This window comes from Puma concolor, chromosome E2, assembly GCF_028749965.1.
Source record: "Puma concolor isolate L17-30 chromosome E2, mPumCon1.1.hap2, whole genome shotgun sequence".
Classification (NCBI taxonomy): Eukaryota; Metazoa; Chordata; class Mammalia; order Carnivora; family Felidae; genus Puma; species Puma concolor.
This window is the reverse complement of record NC_141681.1, coordinates 7,022,022-7,039,667: the sequence shown is the minus strand read 5'-3', so window position 1 is coordinate 7,039,667 and position 17,646 is coordinate 7,022,022. Positions and strand designations below refer to the sequence as shown.

The 17,646-nt window shown below is 44.6% G+C and overlaps 1 protein-coding gene across 1 annotated transcript in view; it reads left to right on the top strand.

Annotated features, from left to right (window-relative positions):
* HSD17B2 (hydroxysteroid 17-beta dehydrogenase 2) overlaps window positions 1-17,646 on the top strand; it is a 91,831-nt gene that overhangs the window by 53,148 nt on the left and 21,037 nt on the right. Inside the window, exon 3 of the mRNA XM_086688822.1 lies at window positions 2,987-3,172. Coding sequence (XP_086544948.1) covers window positions 2,987-3,172 — 186 coding nt within the window. The remainder of the gene's footprint in view (window positions 1-2,986; window positions 3,173-17,646) is intronic.

The following is a 17,646-nucleotide window of genomic DNA, read 5'->3' as shown; positions in this document are numbered from 1 at the left end:
CTCAGAGATTTGAGCTTGTCCCTCTTAAGAAAGGGACTTCATGGTGTCTTATTCAATAAGATATTCGATACAGACCCCTCTAGTGAGGCCCAGAGGGGCAGTTTAACCATACTGAAGGATAAAGCAATGGGCTATACTACACCAGCATCCAGGGATGCTGAAGGGGTGTGGGGGAATACACTTCCCAATGAGCGAGCCCATGCTATTTTGTGGCCAGAATTCTGGAGAGCCACCCTCTTCTGAGGCAGAATTATCAATATGCCTTCTGTCCGCTTTCCTTGAGGTCTCTCTCAACCTCAGCCTCTCGACTCAAAGAGGAAGTGAAGCAGTGAAACAGAGAATTTAAAATCACCAAGAAGGAGGTTTCCTGAAGAACCCTCTGGGACCTGTAGACAAACGAGAAAATGTCAGCTCCTGTAAGAGGGCTGTCACTGTGCTGTGTTCCTACACAGCACATTATTATATAAGTAAATATTACTTATTTTAAAGTTAATACGACCCATAGGTATAGTGGGCTTATCAGCCATCTTAAAATTCTATGGCAGGAGTTGGCAAACTATGGCCCTGTTTTGTTTTGTTTTATATTTTATTTTGAAAAAATTGTAGATTCATAGGAAGTTGCAAATAAATGTCAGGCAGAGCCTGTGTGTGTTTTGCCAAGCCTCTCCCAGTGTTAACATCTTACATAACTACAGTACAATATCAAAACCAGGAAATTGGCATTGGTGTAAGCCACAGAGCTTATATTTCACCAGCTATACATATAAGCATGTGTGTGTGCACACGCGCACATGCGTGTGTAGCTTTGTACGAGAGCATCACAATCAAAACACAGAACTATTCCATCACCACCAGGCTCTCTCATGCCACGTTTTTAGAGCCATATTCTCATCTGTCACTCCTGGCGATCACAAATCTGTTCTCTCTCTAACTTTGTCATTTAAAGAACATTATATAGATCTGCCACCTGTTTTTGCACAGCCTCTGAGCTAAGGAAGGTTTTTATAGTTTTAAATGGTTGAAAAAATCAGAAGAAGAAGATTATTTTGACAAATGAAAATGATATGGAATTCAAATGTCAATGTCCATAAATGCAGCTTTAGCGTGGCCCTGCTCCCATTCATTTACAGATGAAGTCTGCGTCTGCTCTTACCCTATAGCATAGCTGAAACAGTAGTGCTCACACAGAACTGTTCACTATCTGGCCTTTTTTAGAAAAAGTTTGGCGACCCCAATTCTAGTGCCTTCTCAAGCTGCTGCGTGTTGCCTGTCCAAGGTGTACATCAGGCTGAATGAATTCAGCAGAGGCGTCCCCTCCACCATCACCATCCTCATAATAGCTGCTGAGCTCTTACTACGTCAGGCATCATCTCAATTAGGGCTCCCAATCACGACTGTGTATAAATGTCAGACCCCCAGCTCAGGTGTGTGAGAAATGTAGCATTATTTTCTGCGACTCAACTCTGTATTTGAGCCATCTCTCTGCCATGTGGCAAAAACCATTTCAATTGGAACTTCACCTCGTTTCCCCAGGGTAGCATCTAAATTCCTGGGGAGGAGACATTTCTTCTTTGATTGTCAATGCTTCACGCTGACCCCTGCTGAGGCGTCCGACAATCTGTCCAGTCCTTGCACAAGTTGGCTGCCACTTACCTTCTTGATGCCATCCAAAAGGCACCATTAGGGCTGGACTTCCTGCCATTTGTGTCTCTGAGGCTCCTTCGACTTCTCTATGTAACACAGGTTCTCACACTTGAGATCACTTGGACGGTATGGTCTGTCACCAGAAGCTGAGCTTCAACAACAACTTCTGCTTGCTACTTTCTGATCTAGCAGGGCTGAAGTGGGGTTCCAGAATCTGCATTTCTAACAAGTTCCCATTTGTGCTGGACCACATCTTGAGAGCCACTGTTGTAAACCAGGCTGAGGCTCAGGGAACTCAGAGAATAAACATACCCCAGGTTCTGTCATCTCTGTTTCTCCCAGGTAAAGAGGAACCAGGTCACTCACTTCTGCTATATAGCCCACCTCCTAAAAGACATTTGGACTTTTTGGATTACCTCTTTCCCACCATTTAGGGCAGTGGTTCCCAAGCTTGCTTGTACATTGGAATCCCCAGGGGAATTTTTGAAACTATCAGTGTCAGGGCCCCTTCTCTTCCCTATCCCAGAATTTCTGATGTAATTGGCTGGGATGTGGCTGGACACTGGGGTTTTAAAAAGTGCTCCCCCCACCCCCAGGTGATCCTAATGTGCAGTCAAGGTGGCAAACCACCACTTGGGAACAGGGCTTCTCCAAGTGTGGTCCAGACCTGCATCAGCACCACATGGGAGGTCGTTAGAAATGTAGATTCTCAAGCTCCATCCCAGACACCCCCAAATGGGATTCCCTGGAGGTGGGCCCAGCGGTCTGTTTGTACAAGCCCTCTGGGTGATTCTGATGCAATCAATAGGATTAGGCTGGGTGGGGAAGGGACTAGGGCTCAGAGATTCTGCATCTTCTTAGCTCTCGACACTTCTCTAGCTGTCTCATTTCCCTGGATTAGGGGATCTCTTCTAGTTTAGGGAAAAGGGAAGACAGGCTTCTATATCATCCCGCATGGTCCTAAGGATGTTCTACTGTCTCTACACACTCCTTTAAGGGAGAAACATGAGGTAGGCCCTTATTACTATCCCCCTTGCTGCTGCTTCCCTCTGCGGATACAGCAAATATCTAGCTGCTTGGATGTAGGAAAGTGTTAGAAGGAGAAGGAAATACCTCCAAAAAACCATTGCTTAATATTTCAAATCTACTCACTACACAACCCCCCACCCCCACCCCAAAGGAGGTGGTTTTAGGTATTCGAGGAGACTGAGGTCTGAGTTTGAGTGATCTGCCTGGATCCTAAACCTGAAAGGGGACTTTTAGACTCTGGAGCTTTAAGTGTTAAAAATCCTCCTGCTCTCCAGCATCATGAGACATCAAAGTCATTCCTTTCTGTCCTCAGGACTGTGGGCTGTGGTCAACAATGCTGGGATCATTGGCTTACCAACGGACGGGGAGCTCATTCCCATGACTAACTACAAACAATGCATGGCCGTGAACTTCTTTGGGGCCGTGGAGGTCACAAAGGCATTTTTGCCTCTTCTTAGGAAATCCAAGGGGAGGCTGGTGAACATCAGCAGCATGGCAGGTGAGTTGGCCTTTCCCCACAAGGTTGTATGGTGCCTGTTGTGCAAGATGTGGCTTGTTGCATTCTTTGTGGACCAAAGAAGAAAGCAGGACAGGCTTCTGCAGGGCTGGGTCGAGATTAGTCAAATTGTATGTTTACCGTTCATCTTAATACAATAAAACCTTCCCTTTCAAATCCTTTCATGTACAAACGCTTACCTCTTATGTCATCTACTCGTTACTGGGGATTTAGGTTTTACATATCTTCATAACACGTAAGCTTCCTAGATTTGGACAGGAAACCAGGCATACAGTTACTGGTAATCTGTTTTGAACTGGGCACATTCGTAAGATGAGTAGGCAAATGTCCCCACTGTTGGCACTGATGGAGCTCCACATCTCTGTTGGCTGCCCAATGGTATTTTCCATAAGATCCTTCCCAATATTTTGCAATCTCAAGGCAGTTGGGTCAGGGTGTGACATTTGATGACTCACTTTTTTTCCATTTCAAAGAACAGATAGTCAGGGGCGCCTGGGTGGCGCAGTCGGTTAAGCGTCCGACTTCAGCCAGGTCACGATCTCGCGGTCCGTGAGTTCAAGCCCCGCGTCGGGCTCTGGGCTGATGGCTCAGAGCCTGGAGCCTGTTTCCGATTCTGTGACTCCCTCTCTCTCTGCCCCTCCCCCATTCATGCTCTGTCTCTCTCTGTCCCAAAAATAAATAAACGTTGAAAAAAAAAAAAAAAGAACAGATAGTCAACAACTTGAGTCCAGGGTTTAACAAACTCCCTTTCATAAACAAGCCCATGTATGTGATATCACATCCTTTCTTCTAGGACAGGCATTTTCTTTCCTTTCCTTTCCTTCTCTTCTTTCTTTCTTTCTTTCTTTCTTTCTTTCTTTCTTTCTTTCTTTCTTTCTTTCTTTCTTTCTCTTTCTCCCCTTCTCTCTCTCTCTTTTTTTTAAAGTAGGCTCCACACTCAGCTCAGAGCCCAACACAGGGGTTGAACTCATGACCCTGAGACTGAGACCGGAGCTCAGATCAAGAGCTCAACACTAAACCAACTGAGCCACCCAGGCGCCTAGAACAGGCATTTTCAAACTGGGGTTCCTTAGATCCTGACTTGGCTTTGGGAACGTCCATGGGGTTGTCTTTCGGGCCACTGCACGAGTAAAAGGGAAGCCAAGGGGGTGGGGGCTTGGACTTTAGGATCCTGCCTTCAAAAAGAGGAACACCACTACTCTTCACTGTTTGATCAGTTGGTTCCAAACAAGATTTTTTTTTTTTTTAAATGAAGGATCCACTAGTTACTTTATTTCATTTATTTGGTTTTTGGGGTGAGGTCCTTTGTATAGACTAGGCAATTATCACTGTTCATCATATTTCCTTCCTACCTTTAACTCAGCAACTTCTTGAACTTACCTACGTGAATGTGGGTTACTAAGTTGGTGATTGGCCTGAGGAGAAAGGAAGCAAAGAAGGGAGGAAGGACAAGAAGGAGAGAGGGAGGAGAAAGAGAATGGGGAAAGAAAGGCTAAGGTGGTTAACAGAAATGAGTATTATATTTTAACTTGTATGAGAATCCTGAAATAGTTCCAATTTCTTGCTACCTCGCTAAGTGAACAAATCCTGGGAAAACGCATTTGCAACATTTCAGCCTTATCTTTCTTCTGAACTTAGCCTTCAAAATTTTTACCTCTGTGGAAACCTCGCCTTTTTCAGCTCCCTGGCACAGCCTGGTACCTCTGAAAAATTCTCACACACTCCTTGCCTCACTCATTAAACAAATATTTACTGAAGTAACTGATCATTGCCTGCTTCTTGGCACACTGACAAACTTTGCTCTTTTCTCTCTTTGCCTTCAACTTTGAGCAGCTCATTCATTAAGAAGACTGTACTTGAGTTATCACTAATAGGCACACTACCTGCTATGGGCACAGGGTCTGGCATGTAGGATCTCAACTAATAAATGAAGAAATCCAAGTGTGAGAATGAATGAAAAATGGATGGATGAATGAGGGAATGAAGAATTTACAATACAGAACATGCCTGTTCCTGCATCTTCAACTTGGCTTCTAATGCTTTTTCTAAACCAAGGCTTCGTACTCTCTTCTGTTTCCATTGGAGGGACACTTGAGTGTTAAAAAAAATAAATCACAATACCTTCACTCTTATTTTTACGGTGGATGTGCAAATTCTTTACATCTAGCCTTACTACTTCCATTCTATCATCTTACCATCATCGCCAAGTCAACACATCTGAAACCAAAGTTGTCACCGGCAATTCAAAGTTTTCTCCCCTTCTTTTGGTTTTTCTCCTGGTCTTTAAAATTTCAGAGCTTTGAGATTTCTTTTCTTTTTTTTTTTAAGTTTATTTATATATTTTGAGAGACAGAGAGAGAGAGAGCAGGAGAGGGGCAGAGAGAGAATTTCAAGCAGGCCCTGCACTGTTAGTACAGAGCCTGGTGTGGGGCTCGAACTCACAAACCATGAGATTATGCCCGGAGCCAAAATCAAGAGTCAGATGCTTAACCGATGGGCCTACCCAGATGTCCCTAAAATTTCTTTTATTTGTTTCTCCCTTTGCCTTTCCCTCCTTTCTCCCATCCATTCAGTCACCAAGATGTATGGAGTCTTACTTCATCACATTCAGCTTTAAATCCTTATGTCCCAAAGAAACTCTAGAATGAAGTTCATCTGTAGGACACGGAAGACACCTAAGGCATTTTATAAAGTTGTTAAGGCAGTGGCAAGAAATCAAAACAGATGGCAAGCATATGTACCTTATAGGGCAGGTGTTTGTAAAAAGATAGGAGCAAAACTCTTAAATGATGCTTGTAGTTTCCTCCAGTGAGGAAGAGCAGAGAAATTCAGCAGAAAACAAAATAAGGAAATCCTTGCATTTGGCTGACAAGAGTTTTACAAAACAATGGAAAATATTTTGAGCAGGGGGGTAAGGACCTAGAATGTAACACAGGATCAGGAGAGTCAAAGCAAGTATAAAACACAATATGTAACCAAACAATCCATTGAAATTAGCATCCAATGTGATGTCAATTTGATGTGTCTCTTGGCAAAGTTAATATAAAAGCAATTTTGGAAAACGTGCTTATCTAGGAATTCCTTCCTGGTCTTTTTCTCATTTTGAAGTAGGAGTCATGGAGAGAGAGAGAGATAGGCAATCAGTCACTAATGAATGTTCTCCAAAGGAGCTCACTGTAGCCCTGGCCCATCAGGTTGTCATGAGCCTGGTATCCGTGCCACCTTCTGCATGACAAGAATTTCACAGGGGTAGATTTATCATGCAAGTTTACATCAGCCAGGAGGGGCTGGGCTGGAATTGATAACTCTGTTCCAGTAACCCAGTGCAGCATAGCAAATAACCCCAAATAAAGTGTCTCAGGCTGGTATGAGTAGGTAACTAGTTTGGTGCGTAGGTGGATCAGTTGGGTAAGCATCCAACTTTGGCTCAGGTCATGATCTCGCGGTTCGTGGCTTCAAGCCCCACGTCGATTTCTGTGCTGACAGCTCAGAGTCTGGAGCCTGCTTGGGATTCTGTGTCTCCCTCTCTCTCTCCGCCCCTCTCCTGCTTGCACTCTGTCTCTCTCTCTCTCTCTAAAAAATAAAGAAATATTAAAACAAAAGAAGAATAATGTTTCCTCAAATGCATGCACATCCTAATTCCTGGAACCTGGAATATGTGACTTTACCTGGCAAAGGGGGCCTTGCAGGTATGATTGAGTAAAAGAGCTAGAAATGCCAAGATTATCCTGCATTATCTAGATGGTTCAGACACAAGAGTCCTTATAACGGGGAAGCAGGAGAGTCACAGTCAGAGGTGGAGGAAGGGACCAGGAGCCAAGGAATGCAGGAGGCTTCTAGAAGTGGCAAAAGTCAGAGGAACTGATGATTCTCCCTTGGAGACTCCAGAGGCTCTGAACACAGCCTTGTTGACACCTTCATTTTAGCTCAGTGAAACCTGTGACTTTCAAAACTGTAAGCTAATACATTTTTATTGTTTAAGCCACTAGGTTTGTGGGAATTTGCCATTAGAAGCAGTAGGAAAGTACACCTGGGTTGATATCAGGTGAAATACCTCTGGGCCCATCCAGTCTCTTCAAAGATGGATGGAGGTCCATCGACACTTCTCCACTGCCTTTCCCACCCTAGCCGGGGAGAGGGGGCTGTGGTGGTGGTGAAGGGGGAGACTGTAGGGCTGACCTTCTAATACCCAACATAGGCTTTCCATTTCAAGGCTCACTCTGCCCCAGGCCTCCCAAGCACTCCTGGAGGATATCTTTCATTAGTTTTAAGTCCCAGACAGACATCCTTCCTAGCAAGGCATTAATTCTTCTTTTTTTTTTTTTAATTTCCACTTTATTTGGCCAATATGTTCAATTCCAATATTGCAGTAGAAACTCCTGAAGAACTGTCAACATTTCATTCAGTTTAAGCAACAAGGCACCAATTCTTACCACAGTGATAAGTGCACGTTTTACAATCCCAGTTTGGCTCTTTCTATATGTCAAACTTTAATTATTTCTGATTAACAACTTAGCACATGTACCTAATTTCCTATTCCAAACATTTTACTTTTCTCTGAACCTGAATACCCGTTCCTTCCACCCTTCTGCAACCCAGGGCCCTGTGGACAGCTTTCACTTCTCATCCTTCATACCATGTTGAGTCGACGCAGCATTTTATTGCATTCCCCCCAAAGCAAAGTCAAGTTCAGATTGGCTCAGATCTTCAGAACAGATTTCATTAAGGATTTTGTGCAAAGATGGAAGAAAGGACTATACCCTATACAACAAGACTCGTTTTAACGGAGACACTTATAAATGCTCTGTTCTCCTTCCAAAGAATTTCAGCAGGCCGGAGCTCCCCTGCTCTCTCTTTCCTCATAGTTTTAAGGTTCATCCATGTTGTAGCATGCATCAGAACTCCATTCCTATTTATTTATTTATTTAGATTTTATTTGTAAGTAATGTCTATACCCAAGGTGGGGCTCTAAGTCACAACCCAGAGATGAAGAGTCTCATGCTCCTCTAACTGAGCCAGCCAGGCACAGGTTGCCCCTGAACTCCATTCCTTTCTAAAGCTGAGTAATTTCCCACTGTATGGGTAGACCATATTTTGTTTATCCATTTATGAGTTGATGGACATTGGGTTGTTCCCACTTTTTGCTATAGTGAGTAACATTACATTGAACCTTCAAGTGTTTGTGTGCACACTGAAAACTCTGTGTGAGGGGCACCTGGGTGGCTCAGTCGGTTGGGCGGCCGACTTCGGCTCAGGTCATGATCTCACAACTTGTGGGTTCGAGCCCGGCGTCGGGCTCTGTGCTGACAGCTCAGAGCTTGGAGCCTGCTTTGGATTCTGTGTCTCCCTCTTTCTCTCTCTCTCTCACAAGAATAAACATTAAAGAAAAAAAAATTTTTTTTAAACAAACAATTGCATGTTTTTTGGGGCACCTGGCTGGCTCAGTCAGAAGAGCAAATGATTCTTGATCTCAAGGTTGTGAGTTCGAGCCCCACCATGGGTGTGGAGCCTACTTAAAAAAATTTTTTGGGGGGCGCCTGGGTGGCTCATTCGGTTGGGCAGCCGACTTCGGCTCAGGTCATGATCTCGCGGTCTGTGAGTTCAAGCCCCACGTCGGGCTCTGTGCTGACAGCTCAGAGCCTGGAGCCTGTTTTGGATTCTGTGCCTCCCTCTCTCTGACCCTCCCCCATTCATGCTCTGTCTCTCTCTGTCTCAAAAATAAATAAACGTTAAAAAAAATTAAAAAAAAAAAAAAAGAAAACTCTGTGTGAGAGTTAGCTCTATCATTTTCCACGACCTTGGGTAAGTCGGTTAAACTCTCTGCACTTTTGATTTTTTTTTATCTTCTAAAGTGGTGTTAATGAGGATAATAATTGAACATACCTCACAGGATAGTTGTGACCGTTAAGTACCTTTAGAACTAATGTTAAAGTACTCAGAACAGTGCCTGGCATAGAGTAGATGGCGAATAAATATTAACAGCTGTTATGAAGCATTCATTATACTTCAAGCATTTGTTGGGTACTGTCAGATCTATGATCCCAAGAACCCTGCCAAGTATTAGTATCCCCATTTCGGAGTTGTGAAAACTGAGGTTCAGAAGAGTTATGTGACTGGCCCTCCAGTTAGAACTGGAATTTGAACTTTGGCTCCACATTCTGATTCACCAAGCCACAGCCTCCCCTGTTGATTCAGCTGGTTCTCATGTGTTACCACCATGCCAACCACAAGGCCAAGAACCTCAAGAGCTTGTCCCAAAGCTATCACCTCCACCATTTTCCTCTTCCTGTTAACCCCACTACTATATGCTCACACCAACTTTACCCCCATTCCCAGGTGGGAATAAGGTCAACATAACCTACATCTAGTGTTTATTTACTTATTTTGAGAGAGAGAGAGAACAAGAGTGTGAGTGGGGGAGGGCAGAGAGGGAGAGGGACAGAGAGACAGGGAGACAGAATCCCAAGCAGGTTCCATACTGTCAGCACAGAGCCTGACGTGGGGCTCAAACCCACGAACCATCAGATCATGACCTGAGCCAAAACCGAGAGTCAGATGCTTAACTGACTGGAGCCACTCAGGTGCCCCATTCTACATCTAAATCCACTCCTATGGATGGGAAGTTATAGGACTGGGGTAGGGAGGAAACACAGCTTCTTTAACATCTTTTCCAGGAGATCAGGGAAGAGTCCACCACGTGGTGAATACACCCTCCTCTCCCTCATCTCCCATCCCCAAAGAAAGAACAAGAAACAGAAGGGGTGCAAGAGATACCACATAGCTCTACAGATAGAATCAGGTTTCAGAAGGAAGAGGAAGCCAGCCTCCTAGAATGGAGACAAACTACCCAGGTTTGGAAACTGTCTTTACCACCGACAACTTAGTGACCCAGAACAAAGTCCTGAACCTCTGGGCTGCAGCTTCCTCATGGGACTTTGGGGGTAAGAATAACCACTTCTTCTGAGGGCCCTGCTAAGACGATATGCAGGGACACGTGCTTAAGCAGCAGCCTCGCACCGGACAGGTGGCAGACTCGAAGGGCCTCTCTGAGGCTGGCTGTGGTTGTGCCTGTACAGGGCTTTTTATCCTGACAGCCACTGGCATCGCCACCCCTGACTGTGACACTGAGTTACCTTCCATCCGGCCCGCTGCCTGTCACACACTGGCCCCCGGGGGCACATCACCCCCACAGGTCATTACTTCCACATCCGACCACACCTGCTCTAGGAGAAACCTAACCCTGTAATCGTGTTTATCATCCCTCTCACAGAAACAGAATAGCTCTTTAATCCCTGCAAGGCAGTTGGATAAATATTTAACCAAGTATTAGAGGAATTGGGAGGCAGCTCTGATTGATTGTACAAAAGGCAGTTGAAAAATCTTTATTTGAGAGTTCTGAGAGCTTTTTCTGGCCAGTTTTGCCCTTAAATTGCAGAGTAAACAGTTGCAGGCTATGCTTGAAGAAGAACGGTTGAAAACAAACCTTATAAAACAACTCTGACCCCAGGGATGTTCAGCCAGTGTGGTTTGCATCCTGCTCTTCTCTGTACCTGTTGGGTAATTGCAGACAGGTCACCCCACTTTTCTACGAGTCTGAGTCGATTTTATCATCGGTCCACAACAGAGTGATGCAGCATGCTTCTTGGGTGATGCCTGAGTCTGGGGCAACATATCTCAGCCTCAGTATTATTGGTATTTGAGGGGAGGCGAATTCTTTCTGTGTAGGACTGTCTGATGTCCTGCGGGATATTTAGCAGCGTCTGTGTTCTCGACCCAGTAGTTGCAAGCGGCACCCACCTCCGGTGATGACAACTCTTCAGATGTTGCCACATGTGGGGGGGGGGGAGGGCAGGAGGGGAGCATGTGTACATGTGTACGTGAGTGCACCCGTGTCCAAAATTGCCCCCAGTAGAGAACCTCTGGTCTTGGCTGTAGATTTCAATGCATTTGTGCGTTCTGAGTGCTTAGCCCAGCTACAGGTGCATAGAAAGCACACTAGTAAAAGGGGGACCTCTCTACTGAGAGAAAGTAATAGTTGCCCACCCCATTGAGCTATTTAAAATGCATTACAATTACTTTTCATCAAAGTAAGTGGCCCAAGAGGTTCTTACAAGTCGATAAATTATAGGTGTCCTGCAGAGTTCCAGCCTCGAGCAAGGTCATACTTAGTCCAGCAAAGTTGACTATGGGATCAATCCTGAACTTCTTGCCAGGTGCCTGCCTTAAGGAAACAGCTGCTCAGTGATGTGAGAGGAGGCCACAGCTGAAATTTGCTTCCCTAAAACTCTCACAAAATAACCAGGATTAGTGTTGGGCAAGGGGAGGAGGTAGAACCAGACTCAGTGAACTTCTTTGTGCTGAGTTGTATTAGATGCTCACACATGCCTAAAATCTTAATTCTAAAGTGTGCAGGGTGCAGATATTAATTCCTTTTCTAGATCAAGTACACTAGCCTGGATCAACCAGCTGGTGAGTGTTGGAGTCAGGGTTGAAAACTGGGTTTGCTTCTTTGACTCCAAGTTCTGCGTTCCTTTGACTTTTCCAGACTGTCCAACAAGAATATATTAGACAAATGGGGCATTAAAAACACAGGCCCTAACTCGAGAAGATTTAAATGATGACCAGGAAATGTCAGCAACTTAGCGATGTTTCCTTCACCAACACTTCTCAGACACCAGTGTGTGTGTGTCTTAAATTTCTTTTTTTTTTCAACGTTTATTTATTTTTGGGACAGAGAGAGACAGAGCATGAATGGGGGAGGGGCAGAGAGAGAGGGAGACACAGAATCGGAAACAGGCTCCAGGCTCTGAGCCATCAGCCCAGAGCCTGACGCGGGGCTCGAACTCATGGACCGCGAGATCGTGACCTGGCTGAAGTCGGACGCTTAACCGACTGTGCCACCCAGGCGCCCCCAGTGTGTGTGTGTCTTGATTACCTGGAGATCTTATTAAAATGCAGAATTTGGGGCACCTGGGTGGCTCAGTGGGTTAAGACTCTGACTTCAGTTCAGGTCATGATCTCAAGGTTTGTGAGTTCGAGCTCCGCATCAGGCTTCATGCTGACAGTGCAGAGCCTGCTTGGGACCTTCTCTCTCCCCTTCCCCCATTTGTGCGCAAGTGTGTGTGCGTGCTCTCTATCTCTCAAAATAATAAATAAATAAACTTTTAAAAAATGCACAATTTGACTGAGTGACCCTAACTGGTCTAAGAGCCTGCATTTCAGAAACTAGTTCCTGAGTGGATGCTCCTGGTCCCTGGACAACTTTTTCAAATTTCACATGCATTAGAATCACCAAGAAGGCTACTTCAAAACAACGGCAGGAAATCAAAACTATAGTGAGACGGCATTTCATGCCCACTATGATGGCTATAAAAAAACAAAACAAAATAAAAACCCAGAACCAAGACTTGATGACAAGGAGGTGCCGACACCGGAACCCTCATGAGTTGCTGACGGGAATGTAAAATGGCCCGGCCTCTGTGGAAAACATTTGGTGGTTCCTTATCAAGTTTCACATAGAATTACATATGAGCCAGCAACTCCAGTCCTACGTATATACTAAAGAGAACAGGAAACAGGTGTTCAAACAAAAACTTGTACACGGATGTTCGTAGCATTCATTATTCATATTGGGAGAGGTGGAAACAACCCAAATGTTGCTGAAATGATAAGCAAAATGTCATCTATCCATATGCTGGAATATTATTAATACATAAAAATGAATGAAGAACTGATACGTGGTACAGAATGGATGAACCTTGAAAAGATTATGGGGACAGAAGCCAGACACAAAAGGCCATGTATTGGATGATCCTATTTATCTGAAATGCTCCGAAGAGGCAAATCCAGAAAGATGGAAAGCATATTAACATTGGGCTGGGGGGGGGGGGGGAGGGGGGGGAGGAGGAGGAAGGGGAATGAGAGGGGACAACTTAAGGGATGGAGGGGGCTTGCTTTGAGTGTGATGCAAATGGTATGGAGCTAGACAGCAGTGATGCTTGCATGATATTGTGAATGTACTAAATGCCATTGAATTGTATACCTTAAAACGGCTAAATGGTGAATTTTGGGTTGTATGTATTTTACCACAATAAGGAAGAAAATTCTGTGCCCACCCCAAGATTTCTGATTCAATAGCCCTAGCTCGAGTGGGATCTGAGGATTTGTCCTTCTAAAGATTCTCGGCGGCGGTTGGTTCCCAACCACACTTGGAGTGACAATGTCCCAGACTTTGATACTCAACTAGTTTGTCACATCCCCGGAGACTGTCAGATTACAAGGGAACCACCAGATACTATTAGTGTCAAATTTCTGCTAACCAGGCCTCAAGGAGATTAGCAAACCTGCCTCCCCTGGGACCGTGTGCCTGGTCTGTGTTTCCAGCTTGAAAGAACTCAATAAAGGAATGGACTTTGTTGCTTGAGTTGACTCCAGATCACCTTGGAGGAGGGAGACCCTGGCTGGGAGTCCTCATTACATTCTCCTGAGAAAAGGTCACGTGAGTTCTGTTTTAGGAAGGTATTAGAGAATGAGACAGTTTGTGTGAGAATGGGACCCCGGACCCCTGTTCTTTAACAAAGAACAAAAATTCAACAAAGCGAATTTCAAAGGCCTAAGTGGCTTTATTAACTGATTCATGAATTAGGGTGCACCCTATCTATCATGTAAAGGGGAGCTCTGAGGAGTTGCATAAAACGGAAGGTTTTTATAGGAAGGAAGGTGGGGTATGGAGATTATTAGCAAAAGAAAAGAAAGGATTGCCTCTGGTAAATTCACTTTCCCTAAAGGGTTAGAGGGTCTTATCATGACTTCATCTTCCTTTGGGGGTGGTGGGGAGGGTATGTGACAGATTACCTCACTGGTGCTGATGAGAAAACCCTTGACTGACCCAGGTAAGACTACATGTCTGGAGGAAGTTGAAACTACAGTTGGTTTAGGTATCAAGCCTCCTGTTGGTGATGTGGCCTAGCATAAGCGACTCCATTTGGGGCCTATGGTTTTTCTTTCTGATGCCGTATAAAGGAGTGTCATCCTCGGGGCGCCTGGGTGGCTCAGTCGGTTAAGCGTCCGACTTTGGCTCAGGTCATGATCTTGCGGGTTCGTGAGTTCAAGCCCCGCGTCAGGCTCTGTGCTGACAGCTCGGAGGCTGGAGCCTGTTTCAGATTCTGTGTCTCCCTCTCTCTCTCTGACCCTCCCCCGTTCATGCTCTGTCTCAAAAATAAATAAACATTAAAAAAAAATTTAAACAATAAATAAATAAAGGAGTGTCATCCTATACCCAGTTCTACTGTGGATTGTCCTATAATTCAACTTAATTCCGACAATATCTACCTGGAAAGAACATCAGATCCCAAAGGTTAAGGGCTCAGTCCTGTAAGACTGTCCCCCCACCCCCACTTCAGATGCCAGATTGTCACCTGTGCCTCTGGACCCGCCAGCTGTAGAAGAGAGGTTCCAACGACCTTCTCCTTGGGTTCAATTAAGTTGCTAGGGCTGCTCACAGAACCCAGGAAACCTGTTTACTTACTAGATTACCAGTTTATTACACAGAACATTAAAGGCTATGCATCACCAGTTAGATGAAGAGATACATAGGACACAGCATAGGAAAAGGCCAGGGAGCCTCCATGCTCTCTGAATCTGTGTGTTATGTGTTCACCACCTGGAAGCTTTCCAAACCTCCTCCTTTTGGGTGTTTATGGAGGCTTCATTACCTAGGCACAATTAATTAAGTTTTCTGGCCATCGGTCTCCAGCCCCTAGCCCAGTAGCTGGGGGACTGGGAAAGGAGAGAAGGTTCTGCCCCTCTAATGGAGCTGTTGGTTCCTTCAGCAACCAGTCCCCACCTTTAGGCAAGCTCCTGTCACCTCATTAACATAACAAGACACTTTTGCTGCTGTCATCACTTAGGAAATTCCAAGCATTTTAGGAGCTGTGTGCTAGAAATGGGTCAAAGACCATATACATCTCTTATTATAAATCACAATATCACTTCCTTCCTATACAGCCTCAGGCTGAAAGGTTGCGATATTTCTGCCTGCTTCTGTCACTTGTAAAACCCTTTGTCCCCCATAATTCCTACGTACCCACTATATGCTAGTGTTAGGTAGAAAAGAGAGGATCTCCCTGTGTTGATCCGGGGGCACTGAAGAGTTTTTGAGGTCCTGTGTGACCTCAGAGGACATCGAGGCCATTTGGCTGGTAGAACCTCAGGAAATGTTACGAACTTATTGTGTATGCCACACCAAGAGAGGCAGGAAGAGTCCCTGTCTGAGGACACTTGGGAGAGAGATAAGGTCTCTAGAATTCTGTAGACTCTAAAATTGTAATTTGAAGTCTCCCTTGGTTTTAGTCCATGACCAACAGTATCAACAGTACGAATGCTGAGTTTATTCACCTGTCAGGTAACAAAGTCATTGAATATTTCCCTGAGACAAACTGGGTAGAGGAACATGGAATCTTCTGGAGGGGGGTGGGATGCTAGAGTCACGGTGGCTACACTAAGGATGGAAATTTTGCAGTTAGGAAGGGGGAAGGAGTCCGTAGGTCTGTATGTGGTTGGTTAAAAGAAGTCCCGTTGTTGACTGGGTATTAAGTCACCCCAGGTACTGAATCATTTATTAGAATTGGCTACTTAGAATCTGTTGTGGGGAAACCTAACATTCAACGTTAATGCGTCCGAAGCAAGTGCTGCACTGAGGGCAAAGTTTTACTTTCACATTACCCACATCTGTGAGGGGGTTATGTGTGGGATGGGGTGGGAAAGAGGTATATTGTCACTTTAAATTTGGTTGCAACCTCGGCAGATGTTTCCAAAGCTCTAGCTTGTTCAGGAGGCTTTTCTCATTTTTTAAGATTTCACATAAGCTAGGCCTTATTTTCTTGGCCTCCGACGCCAAACTTCAAAAAACTTAAATTTTTAGTTTCAGTTACAAAACTTTAGGAGACTTTATGGGCCTTTGTACAGCCAAAGACCTACTTGGGAGGTAAGTAAGGCTCCCTTGTTAAGCATGTCTTAAAGGGAGTTTGTATTTTGTAACTTTCACTTGGAAAGGATTATAGATTCACAGAAAGTTGCAAGGAAGTGTACAAACAAGTCCTGTTTACCTCCCCAGTAACATCTTGCATAGCAATAGTAAAATATCAAAGCCATGTGGGGCACCTGGGTGGCTCAGCCGGTTGAGCATCTGACTTCGGCTCAGGTCATGATCTCGTGGTTCGTGAGTTTGGGCCCCACGTCAGGCTCTGTGCTGACAGCTCAGAGCCTGGAGCCTGCTTCGGATTCTGTGTCCCCTTCTCTCTCCGCCCCACCCCTGCTTGTGCTCTCTCTCTGTCTTTCAAAAATGAATAAACATTAAAAAAAATTTAAAAAATATCAAAGCCATGTAATGGACATTACTACGATGCACAGAATTACTGAGATTTCACCAGTTATATCTGCATTCATTTATGTGTGTGCTCATAGGTCTGTGCAGATGTATCACATATATAGCTTCCTGTAACTTCTAACGCAATCAAGATACAGACTGTTCCATCACCACAGGATCTCCCAAGATAACCCTCTATGGCCACATCCAGTCTCTCACTCCCATTCCCAACCCTGACAACCACGAATCTGCTCTCGTCCATCTCTATCACTTTATTTCAAGAATATTACATAAATGAAACCATTCAATATGCAAACTTTTGAGACTGGCTTTCACTACACGTAACTTGAAAGGAATATATTTTGACCGAGGTTTATACAGCTCACAAAAACTGCCTTCATCCAGCATAGCATTACAAAATTTCTTTAATTTCAGTCCCGAAACACAACATATCCCACCCCTCTGACATCTGTGAGATATAGATCAGGGATAAACACTGCCAGGTCCTTATCCAGCTTCTGAGATCATATGTGAACCTTCTATAGCCAAAACAGAAATCGTAGGGTGTTTTTTTTTTCCCCCAGATTGCAAGCTGTTATTAGCATTTACATGTCCAGAGGACGTGGAAAATTTGCAGAGATGTTCTTTAGAAGTGTTTAACAACGCTGTCTGCATATTAGAATCACCTGGGGGAGCTTTAAAACATTCCAGAGCCTGTGAACCACAAACCAATTAAATCACATGGGAGTGGGGACAGGAATAGATTTTTTTTTAAAGCTCCCCAGGCAATTCTAACTGGCTACCAAGTATGAAAACTGTTCTAAAACAATTAGCTGCACGAGACAGAGGTGCTCAAAACTTGGGGTCCTGGAAGTAAATCAGTTTCACCTGCGTAATTGGGGAACACCACAAAAGCTTAGGCTTTTCCTCCTTGACGGACCTTGACCTCAGGGTGCTTCGTTAGCTCCCGAGGTGATTCTGATGCTCCCCAAAGTCTGAGAACCACTGACTCAGAGCACTGTCCTCACACTAAAATCACCTGCAGTGTTTTATTTAAATACTGATGGATGTTCAGATCCCACAGCCAGAA